At 40.6% G+C, this 12,539-nt stretch overlaps 1 protein-coding gene across 4 annotated transcripts in view; it reads right to left on the bottom strand.

The window, feature by feature from the left end:
* Positions 1 to 12,539, bottom strand: part of CHN2 (chimerin 2) — a 136,022-nt gene that overhangs the window by 85,025 nt on the left and 38,458 nt on the right. For all 4 annotated transcript variants that reach the window (XM_026708131.2, XM_087917151.1, XM_026708133.2 and 1 more), the window contains exon 2: positions 2,396 to 2,434. In XM_026708131.2, coding sequence (XP_026563916.1) covers positions 2,396 to 2,434 — 39 coding nt within the window. The remainder of the gene's footprint in view (positions 1 to 2,395; positions 2,435 to 12,539) is intronic.

The raw sequence follows: 12,539 nt of genomic DNA, 5'->3' as shown, positions 1-12,539 counted from the left end.
AGGAAGAAAGGGATGGTAATTCATTTCTGCAAAGGATTCCTGGAAAACTGCATGGAATTATCCATATAGTTGCCAGGAGTCAAGACTGTCTCGGAAACAAAAAAATATAAAGGTAAGTTTAAAGAAATGAGGAAAGTTTGTTGTATATTAACTTTGTAATAATATACAACATTGTCCAGTAAATTAACTAGGCAGAATTTCTATATCAGCTCCATTCTTGATTTAACTTTTAGGTTTTTTTTCCCTTCTCTCTCCAAGAATTACTTTCCATTTGAGCTCTAATGATACTATGTCAATAAATGAGCTGGTCAGTAATAATTCAAGTAAATTAACTACATTAGAAAATTACTTGGGTCAGCAAAAAAAAAGCATTGTGCAACTGCATTGTGCAACTTGTGGGTATTCGGGTAATGCATTAGTGAGAAAACCTTAGCTTTTTGTAACCCAGACAAGCTGTAATCATTTGGTTAGTTAAAAAATAATCTTCATTTTCTTCATGATTTCCTATTGCTGTTGCTGAAAGATAAATTCATATGTGCATAGCGATATGTATTTACTGAAGATCTTTGTTGAATAATCTAGATGTTTGAGAAGGTTCTATTAGAATATTAGAAAAACCAAACAATAAGTTGATTTTGCTTTACCAGCATGAAGTCCTCTTGTATCTATTATAATGGTTTCAGTATTTGTTTCTGATACACCTCCCCTTATATAATTAACTTTTTTCCTTTCTTTTTCAGTCTCAAAGCTAACACTGTTGGTTATTGATATAATGAACGTATTTGCCTTAACTTCCACAGCATTTAACTTCTACAGAAATGTGACTGCAAGAGAGGCTGTTTACCTCTTGGTAAACTAAGAATAAACTAAGGTTATTCTCAGCAATCCCTTGCATGTCTGCATTACAATTAGTGATTTCAAACAAATTTCTTGTCTCTCTCCCCCAGTAATATAAGGTGCAATGTGAGATAACTAGGCTGAATTGTCAAATTGGAGACTGCACTAGTCCAGATAATTCCTCCATATTATTCCTCCGTTATTATGTTAATATGGAGGAATTACCTAATATGGAAGAATTATCTACTATAATATTGCTGTGCTCATGAAATAATATTTAAAATTCCCCTTTTCTGCTGCATAGAAAATCCTTCCAATCCCCATTCTCAATTATTTAATACCATGGTTATTTTGACATTGGAAACACACATGCTACACATATAGTTTAAGAAAACAGAATTGGATGCATAAATACAAAACAGTGTAAAAAATTAATTTGATCCATGATTCCTCTATTTGACATTATTGCTCCATAAATAGGAGGCATTCATTAATATATTAGATATGGCCTTTTCAAAAGATTGCACATTTAACCCCAAAAGCAGAAAAAGATCAATAGCGGAAGGACTGAAGTTGCCAAGGAAGGGAAAAAGAGCCGAAGATCAGATAAGACTACTATCTAAACATTATGCACAACAAGCAATCAGAAACTGATACCATGTTAGGGCTTGGAGAAAGATAACAATTCTATTTTAGGCTACAAAAGAAGACTGGGTTGTAGTTTATCTTCTTTATGGTTAAGACATCTTACATCTGAAATAACAACTTATTATGCATTCAAGTCTTATAATTATTCTTCTGGCAGTTTTTGAATTCTGCTTGATTTCTAGAGAGAGAGATTTATTGCTAGGTCCCAGACATAGCTCTGAAAGAGGTATGGATAACAATAAAAATGATCAAATCCAGCAATCCATTATGATAGAGACATATTGTGGTTATAATCTGGAAATCATATCTATTTTTCAAATTCTATTCTTTAAATGCATCCACTTTAAATGTAGGCCGTTCTTCAGTAGGAAAAGGTATAACTGTCATTTCATTCAATATGCCCTTGGAAATCTACAACACAACTTCCAGGAAACAAAAGCTGCATTCAAATCAATGGTATCTGTCATGAATAAATGGTCTGAAAACTGGAATCAAAGTTGAAGAGGAAAAAGCATTTACCTCTGTAAAATATCTATTAGAAGCAGGTAAACAACTTCCTCAGTAGCCTTCAGATGTGTTGAGGTTGCAACTTTGAGAATTCTCTAAAGGATTACAGCTCTGGATTTGATTACAGACAGCTACAATTCTATACCAGGAAATCTTTTACATATACTACAGTTTTAAAATAATCGAGTCATATATCTCTCCAAATAATTGTTTAGATCAATTTATAAGCTTTCTCTGAATCAAAATTTGACTTTAAATCTTTAAATCATTGCTTATATCTTCTTTTTTATGCTTTTTTCATACGTTATATCTCCAAATTACATTTGGTGTTACTATCTACAACATTTCCAAATTAACTTTCTTCTCTCTTCCTATTCTCATTTTCTAGATTCTGAATACTCACAGTATGATTTCCATATTGGTGGTTGATATTCTTCAGCATCTAGAATAGTAATAAAATAATCTTCAATCAATTAAGCAAACCAGTAAAAATATCAAAATTGCTTCCTTACCCACAGAATTATATTAATTCTTACACATGACAGTATTTTATTCGTGCTGTCTCTTTATATTCTGGAATAATATTTTAAAATTCTACAAAGTAATAAAGTATATGTCCAGCAGATATTTCTGTCACTTTATTACAGATTAAATGGCAGTCAATGGTTATTTTTTCATGAAATATCTCAGTTGCTGTCACATTGGACCATTGGAAAATTATTAATATATTAATAATAAATAAAGATTAATAATTAATAATTTGCAACATAGCAGGAGTTTGGTCAATGTAAAAGTGAAAAAACGCTAGTACAAGACAAATAAAGATAGACCAGAGTTTTCCATATTTTCTTTCCTTTTCTAAAATCAGATATGGTCAGTGTTAGAATCTTTATTTACAGATCAAATGAAGCAGAACAAAGAAAAACAGAAAAAACAAAGGCAATGCAGTACCAGCAATGTCTTTGACAGATGAGGTAGAACTGTCATTATAGCCATACCCTCCTCAAATGGTACATGTCAGATAAAGTTTCAATAAGCAATGACAAAGTAGGACACAATTTGTGATATGAAATAATATTTTTATCACTGCACTTTCACACATTTGCTTACTCAAGAACAATTATGATAATAAATTATTCATTGCTTTCTTCAACTTATATACATATGGACACACACATATATGACAATATCATTTATCTACAAAATCTCTAATGGAACTTTTTTTCCAGTTGATGTTAATATTCTTTTACAAGATTAATAAAAATAAAGTGCATTTCTTGAACTCGTGCATATTATACATACTCATAAGCATGTGCAAAGGCTATTTACTAATCGACTTTCAAAAGGTCATGTAATAATTATTTGGGGGAACTATACAATAACAAAATCCGTTGCATATAAAGAAAATCAATATAAGATGTTTTATTATTAGCATTTGGCCCCAACAAGGTTGGCAAAAATGTATCCAAATTTGAACCCAAGTTGTTGGAAATGCAAACAGGAACAAGATACCTACTTTCATTTATGGTGGCTATGCCCCGAAGCAAAAAAGTATTGGATTAAAATACAAAAGTGGTTGTACAAAATAACAAACTGTCAAATAGAATTTAAGTCGGAATTGTTTTTTTTAGGGATAATTAAAGGGAAATATAATAAAAAGATAAAATACATGATTTTGCATATAACTATGACAGCGAGAATCGCATTTGCACAATGCTAGAAGAATAGCATACTGTCAGAGGGTTTTGTAATCCAAAAGATATTAGAATGTGTGGAAATGGACAAACTCACCCTAGAGTTAAAAGGTAAAGAAGATTTGGAGTATTATGCGATATGGGAAAATTGGTATAAATAGATGGACAATAGGAATAAGAATAGTAGAGATAAGAAGTATAGAAACATATATAAATGGTTAGAAATGTATAGAAATATGTATTTGTAACAAAGATGCCTCAGTTTCTTTTCTTTGCAATGAAAAAACTTTCCTTGAGCCTGTTTAATATCTGGTTCTTAAGCTTGTTTCCAGTCAGACTGTATTGATTCTATTTGGATATACGCACATGCAGGAAAGTATTGGGAATTGATAGCTAGTTGTCTATGTGTTCTTCTGCTAAGAACTAGCAGATGTTCCAGCTAGAAAAAATATTTATGTTGTCTTTTATTTGACTAATATCAAGAAACATCATGCGGGGGTTGAAATATTTGAAAAAACTGACAGGCTCTGGCAAAGCAACAATTATGTCACAATGCATTAGATTATCCATTTTACACAAGTTTAAATGAGTCAGCAACACTATGGATGCATATTTTATTTTACCATATGTTTCATGTCTGTGAACAATGATCATAATAAAGTTTGTCATTGCTGCAAAGAGGGAATTCAATTCACCAGCAATTATGCTGCTGGAAGAAGAGCATAACTATAAATGCTATATTTTCAAATACTCTTGTTGGCTTATTGAGTTTGAATGAATCCTTCAATCAAGATTCTGCTGTCACATTGGTCCCTTGACTCTTGTTTCAACCACACAGCTATCAGAATAAGCAAAGGTGAATGAGAGTTGAAGTATCATGAATGAAGGCAAATGAACCAGGATAATGCTTTAATAATGATCTAATCCGCATTGATTACCAGGACCAGAGTTTCAGTCTTCTGAGCTTTCCGACTCGTGCTGGAGCCCATCCTTTGGAACCTTCTCTCTCACCAGAATATGTTGAAATAGCATTTCTGATGATTATAGGAGTATATATTCTAGTATTGCTTTCAGCATTGAGAAAGACAGGATAAGTAAAATTTCACCTGCAACTAAGTTATTTAATAGCAGCAAAATCAACCTATGTAGCCCTGAAAAAAAAAGTGAAGACCAAACCCCTGGATCAGAAGCAGGAAACACTCAGGCTTGGAGAAGGAAGCTCCCTCCCATGGAAGGAAGCAATAATTTTGTCTCCCATTGTTCTAGGGGAGAAGTCTTCCCAATCATAACTCAAAATCCTAATGATCTTTAATTATTGTCATTGTTATAAGACCTGTTTTACTATTTAAGAAAGAAATTATTGTCAAACTATTTGCTAAGCAAATTCTGCTTTGAAAATTGAACCATGAGCTTTCTGCTTTGCCCTACAAGGAGATCTAGCAGTTTAGGAAATGCAATAAATATCAGTTGCCATAAGTACAATGGAAAGTCAGTTTGGAAATATATCCAACTGTGCCTTCATCTGGAAAATTGTCGATATATATAGATTTTCTATTTTTGAAAATCTATTATTTGGAAATTAACATGTTTTACTTTTGTATAAATTTTATACTTTTGTATAAATATGAATTTACTAAAGACCAAGTCTATCTGCAAGTTGACAACCATTATAAAATAATTAATTAACTTAATCTTGTAAATGTTTGGATATTTTTTGTCAGCCTGTATTCTTTATGTTTGCAATAATATAAAAGTGTGGTTAAGAAAGACACAAGAAAAGTAAAAGTAAGACCTAAGTAAGAAATCAGTTCATCATTCTATGATGATTCTTTATGTACAAAGTAAACAAAATCAACTGAATATGGTATTTAGTTTTATAAAAAGTATAATCTTCAACCAGGAAAAGCATGTTTTGCTTTTACTCAATCACAATATACGTTGTCCTCCACTTTCATCAGTTCCTTTAGTGACTGTTTGAAGTTACAATAGCACTAAAACAAGTGACTTATGACCATTTTTCACACAGCCGTTGCAGCATTCCCATGGTCATGTAATCAAAATTCAGGTGCTTGGCAATTGGCATGTATGACATTGCAGTGTTCTGGGCTCACACATTCACTTTTTGACAAGCATAGTCAATGGGGAAGCCAAATTCACTTAACAACCATGTTCCTAACTTAACAACTGCAGCGATTCACTTAACAACTTTGGAACGAAAGACCTTTAAATGGGGCAAAATTTACTTTACAAATGTGAAACAGCAACAGAAATTTTGGGTTCAATTGAGCTCTAGGTTGAGGACTACCTCTACTTAATTATATCTACATTATGTACCATAGGAATATAACAAACTAATCTCAGCCTAAATGAGCAGATAAAAAAAAAATAGTGAAGTTCAAGTGGGCATCAGAATGTCTAATGAATAATAGGCTAATTTTCTTTAAAAGAAATGAAGACAAATTTGGAGGTCAACAATAAAACCTTTAAAACCATTTAATAGGAAAAAATTATTATGTATATCTTACTGATAAAGTTTTTGACCTGTTTGAAACTGAATAATTATTTGCTAAAGGAAGATATAAAAAAGATACAGGAACCAAATGAATTCTATGCATCTGTTCTCAGTGCTGAAGGTATAGCAAAGAAACTCTTATCAATCTTTTTTTCCAAGAAGGAAATCATATGAACTGAATAAAAAAAGTGAAATTAAAAGCCTCACTGATAAGGTAAAAGTAACCTAAACTTTTATTAGGTATTATTTAACTGAGGGTTCTCAGGGATTCTTAAAATAGCTTGCTAATATTTTAATAAGAACATATTAATTGTTCATCCTATCCCATCAAATCAACTACAGTAATCAAATGACTGATTACTGATATTATTATTATCCTTGGGATGGTGATTGTTTGGTGGGTGGTGTTTTTTCTTTAAAGAGAAGTGCACTGGAATTTCATATTAAGGTGTGCCATTGTCTATAGAGGAAAATTACAATAAAGGTTATTCAATTAAGCTCAGTTCAATTCAAAACTCTTACCATCTCGTTTTACCACCTGAATAGAGATACAGAACTAATAAACATAAAGAAGATAGTATACAGAAGATCCCACAATGAATCAATATTCTGTGTAGGTATCTGTAGGAGAAGAAATTTATTTCTGAAGAAATAATAATCAACAAAATAAAATAATAATCTTATTGATAAACAGCAAATTCCTTTCAATATGGTTCATATTTCCAAATTTCCACAATTAATACTTTCCCCATACAATGTGGCCCACACATGACAGTTGCTTAGAATGGAACCATACAGCATGGCACAAGGCATCTAATTTCAAACTAATTACCATGAGTTTGCCACTAATGATGATAAATCAGGTTATTCTTACATATGGATAATACAGCCATAAATTGTTTTGGAGCAGACTTTTTTTTTTTAGAAATAATAAAGCAATTCTAGATAATTCAAAGTCACAGTCATATCATACAGGAAGAAGAAAACAGCAACACACTAATCTTTCCTGGATCTCTTCATCAGCAGAAGAAATGGTGGCAAATTAGAAATCCCCATAGTCCACACTAATCAAGTGCTCCATTACCATTATTAAAGTAACAATCCAAAGTTCCACAAAAAGAGCAGTTTACATAAGGACATTATTCCAACAAGCACAATAAGCAGCCCAGAACAAAAGGGAACAAATGAATACTCTTATAACTTTATCAAAAAGTGCCTGCCATTCAACTTACCACAGCAGCGGTCCCCAACCTTAATGGCCCTGGGAAGAGAGAGGGGAACCAGCCCGCTGCTCATATAAGTTCAAGCTCCACATGCACATGGGTACCAGCCCATCACTTGTGCAGCCCATTTCCGAACGAGTCATGGCACAGTAGTAGTGGGCCATGGCCTGGGGGTCATGGACTCCTGAACTACAGCATCAAAAATATTTTAGAAAGCACCAATAGACTACAACCACATACCATTATTGTAACACAGAAACCAACTAAAGTCTGCCCCGCCCCCAAAAGGGAGCAATCTCTTTTTAATCTACTACATACAGTGTAAAGACTGCTACATATAGTGTAAGGACTGTTTCTATACAATGCAATATAGAAAGGAAGTGTTATGTCCTGAGAACTCTAGGAGTTCTCACTCAGGTCCACTCACTTGGCGTGGGCGTTCTTCCCTTCACCCATTGGTTGGTTCTCCCCAGCAGCCAGCTATAAAAGCAGGCTGCGGGGTCCCACCAGTTGCTGATTGCTGCGAGCCAGTTCCAGGCGTGGCAAGCACGGTCAGCCCTTTATTGTTTCAATAAAGTATTCGTTGCATTCATGCTCTGGTTCAGCCTCTCTTTTCCCAAACTTAACACTGGCGACGAGGATGTGATGGCTACCAGAAGCACCATGCAACCGCTGAGTCACTAGCTGCCGATCCGCAGCCAGAGAGAGCGATCGGCCGGCGATAGAGCAACACTGATCCGCAGCCAGAGAGAGCGGTCAGTAAACAAAAAGAGCAAACAAAAAGAGCAAACGCTGATCCGCTGACAGAGAAAGCGGCCAGCAAGCGATAAGAAGTGAACGCTGATCCGCAGCCAGAGAGAGCGGTCAGAATCGAAAGTTAGAAGCGCTCTGTAGCCGCTTGTTAGCCCAGCTACAGGAAAGTGAAGCGCTGCGAGCCGCAGCCGCTCAGTATTAGGCGCGAAATTCAAACGGCTGTCATTTGAATTTCAAACCTAAAAGGCACAGCACAGCGCTGTAGTCCAGTCACTGACGCCCACACAGGCGCGAATCAGACGCCGCCAACGGCTAACAGCCAAACGTGGTTAACCCAGAGAGAAAGAGAGGATTGCGAAAAGCCTCTCCTGAGCTGAAATCACTTGCCTACCACAGGCACTAAAACATTGTCTGCTGCCCCAGAGAGATTTTTTCCACAGGTAGTTCAACCGGCCCCAGCACCATGAGTTCCAACCCAGTCTTCCCGGCATTCAAACCAGACGAGGAGAAGTGGGAATCGTATAAGAACCGCTTTAATCATTATATCGATGCAGTCGGCCTGGCGGATGCGGGAGAGCATCGGAAAAAATCCTATTTCCTAATCTACTGTGGAGCCACCGCTCACGATACTGCCACGGCACTCGTGGCTCCTCGTGAGCTGAAAAACGCCCGTGGTCTGAGTTACTTGAAATCCTCACTAACCACTATTCTCCCAGGCCCTCACAGATTGCCAGGAGATTCACCTTCCGTATGAGGAAGCAATCGAGCAAGGAGACCATCAATCAATATATGGCCACTCTCAGAACAGCAGCATTGCATTGTGGGTTTGGAACCTACCTGGAGGACATGCTCCTCGATCAACTAGTCTGCGGGGTCAAGGACCTCCACCTGCAAAGGCGCCTTCTCGCCAAAAAAGACCTCAACCTCGCACAAGCAGTCGAGGAGGCCTTGGCAGCTGAGTTGGCAACGAACTCAGCCACCGAAATCCAGGGCCCAAGTGCCAAGCTGACATCACTTCCAGTCCACTCCGAGGAGGTGGTAGCAGAGGAAGCCATCAGTGATGAAAACGACGTCCACCGCCTCTCCAACGACAGACGGCCGCAGGTAGGAGCCAAACAAGAAAACATCGGTCCACCCAAGCACACCACCCTGTGCCTAGCCTGTGGGGGATCTCATCAGAGGGCCACCTGCAAGTTTAAGGGAGCCACCTGCAATAACTGCCATAAAAGGGGACACATCGCGAGAGTCTGCCAAGCCCCCCCAAAGCGCAGCACAAAGACACCCCCCCCTCGCACTCGGGACCACAGAGGCAAGTATTGAACTGTCGCACACACCACCTTGCCAAGCACACTTGCCACACTGTTAGTAAAATTTCTCTCTCCGTTTCCCTAGAAGGTAAACCGTGCCGCATGGAGGTTGACACAGGGTCAGCGCTCTCAATTATCTCGTGGAACACCCTCAAGAGGCTCCAACCCAGCCTATCCACTAGCCGGCTCCAGAGATGCCAGTTTAGCCTGAAGGACTACCAGGGGAAGACCATTCCTGTAATCGGCAGAGGCAAGTTCCTTGTCAGTTTTAGAGCTTTTAAAGGTCACCTACCTCTAGTGGTAGTTAACGGCAATCTACCCACCTTATTGGGGCTCGATTGGTTTCCCCATCTCGGCCTAGGGCTAACAGGAGTCCATGCTGTCTCAACCTCAGACACTGACTCCTTATTCGCTGATTACTCAGTTGTGTTCAGCGAAGAGCTGGGGTGTTATAACGGTACCCCCATCTCATTCTCAGTTGACCCCAGGCAGTCCCAATCAGGCTAAAACCGCGTAGGGTCCCATTTGCTATTCGGCCAAAACTAGATGCAGAATTGGATAAACTGTTAAAACAAGGGGTCATTGAGCCAACAGATTTCGCCAAATGGGAGACGCCCATTGTCACACCCTCAAAAAGACGGTAGCCTGAGAATTTGCTCGACTACAAGACGACAATCAATAAATTTTGCAAGTTAGCGCTTATCCTGTGCCCGTCATTCAGCATTTATTACACACATTCGAACCAGGCAGCATTTTGCTAAATTGGACATGTCTCAAGCATATCAGCAGTTCCTGTTGATAACCAAACAGCGGAACTCCAGACCATTGTCACTCACAGGGGTGCTTTCCGATGCAAGCGTCTCCAATTTGGCGTAAGTGTTGCCCCAGGTATTTTTCAATCCCTCATGGAGCGGATTTTGCAGGGCCTCCCTGGTGTAGTACCCTACTTGACGACATCTTAGTCTCGGCTAGGGACAGACCCCAACTCTTCCAGAGAGTTCGAGCAGTGTTAGAGAGGTTCAGACAGCATGGCCTCAGGTTGAAAAAGAAAATGTGCCATTGCCACTAGACAGGTGGACTTTCTGGGTTATAAAATTGACGCCTCTGGCATCCACCCCTGGAGTCCAAGGTTAGGGCAATCCACGAGGCACCCACTCCAACCTCCAAAACTGAACTGCAGGCTTTCTTGGGGCTATTGAACTTTTATGCATCCTTCTTGCCCCATAAAGCATCAGTAGCTGAACCCCTACACAGATTACTGGATAAAAGTCACCGTGGCACTGGGGCACAAAGAAGATCAGGCTTTTCACGCCGTCAAATCACTACTCACGTCAGAGGCGGTACTTATTCAATTCGACCCTAACCTTCCTTTAGTGCTGGCAGCAGACGATCCCCTTTGGAATTGGGGCGGTACTAAGTCACAGGCTCCCCAATGGCGCCGAGGCTCCCATCGCCTTTTTCTCAAGGACGCTCTCTGCAACGGAGCGCAATTACAGCCAGATCGATAAGGAAGCCCTAGCAGTTGTTGCAGCCGTGAAAAAATTTCACGAATTTCTTTTGGCCATTTTTTCGAGCTGGTCACGGACCACAAGCCCCTCCTGGGCCTACTAGCCGGGACAAACAGACCCCTCAAGTCCTTTCCCCAGGATGACAAGGTGGACCCTCTTCCTAGCAGCCTACTCCTACAGACTTATACACCGCCCGGGTAAACACTGTCCCACGCTGACGCTCTCAGTCGCTGCCCCTTGCCGGCTCCGGCGCTGAAGACCCTGCTCCTGTCCACGCGATTTTCGAGATCACCCAGTTGGACCTACCCATCACTGCCCTTGATATTGCGGCTAAAACCAAGGCAGATCAAACGCTCGCCCAGGTGCTCGACTGGGTGAGGAGGGGGTGCCAGGGGGCAATGTTGAAAACAAATTCACACCCTTCAAGACCCGCATGCAGGAGTTGTCCAGTTTGCAGGGCTGTCTACTATGGGGCACTCGGTGGTCATCCCGACCTCACTGCGGCACCCGAGTTCTGGAAGCGTTGCACGAGGGACACCCTGGCATCGTGAGAATGAAGGCATTAGCACGCAGCTACGTGTGGTGGCCGGGTCTCGACGAGGACGTTGTCAATTGGGTAAGTTCCTGCAGCATTTGCCAGGAATCCCGTCCTGCTCCCCCATTGCCACCCCTACTAGATGGGAAAGCGCCAGCGCTCCTTGGTCCAGAATTCACATCGACCTGGCCGGCCCCTTGCATGGGAAGATGTTCCTAGTGGTCGTGGGCGCCTATTCTAAATGGATTGACATAGCACAGCTATCCACGACCACCACACTAGCAATCACCAACGTGTTAACATGCCTGTTCGTAACGCACGGGCTACCCGACGCCATTGTCTCCGACAATGGCCCACAGTTCGCATCGACCGAGTTCAGCCGCTTTCGTGGCCAACCTGGGCATCCGCCACATTTTCACAGCCCCATTTCATCCTGCCAGTAACGGATTGGCTGAAAGGGCCGTCAGGACCACTAAAGAAGCCCTGGCTAGGTTCAGCAGGGATGACTGGCACCACAAACTCTCGCGGTTCCTGATGAGCCAGCACTCAACTCCTTGCTCAGCCACCAATAAGTCCCCAGCTGAACTCCTGATGGGCAGGCGCCTGAGGACTGTGGCTGGACAGACTCCACCCACAATATTGCCTGACTCTCCCCTCGCTTCCACATCGGGGTTAGACATTTTATCTTACAGGAGCCAGTATTCGCGAGGAACTTCGCTGGAGACCCCTGTGGATCCCGGGCGAGATCGTAGCCATCACCGGACCGCGGTCGTATCGGGTCAGACTAGAGGATGGCCGCGTCTGGAGAAGGCACATAGACCAACTGCGGAGGCGCCTCAGCACCCTCGCCAGCAGGGATCCAGAGTCACACGATGAAGGGAGACCTCATCTGCAGCCCCACATCCACGTCATGCCCGGCGACCAGTTCACACCAACAGCCGATCCCGAAGGCCCGAACACGGACAGCGGCACCCAGACAGTTGACCAACCCGATCCTGTCTACGGGAGCGCATCC

The sequence above is a fragment of the Pseudonaja textilis genome, chromosome Z (genome assembly GCF_049901715.1).
Source record: "Pseudonaja textilis isolate UNSWEBS1 chromosome Z, rPseTex1.2, whole genome shotgun sequence".
Lineage (NCBI taxonomy): Eukaryota > Metazoa > Chordata > Lepidosauria > Squamata > Elapidae > Pseudonaja > Pseudonaja textilis.
This window is presented reverse-complemented; position numbering and strand designations above follow the sequence as displayed.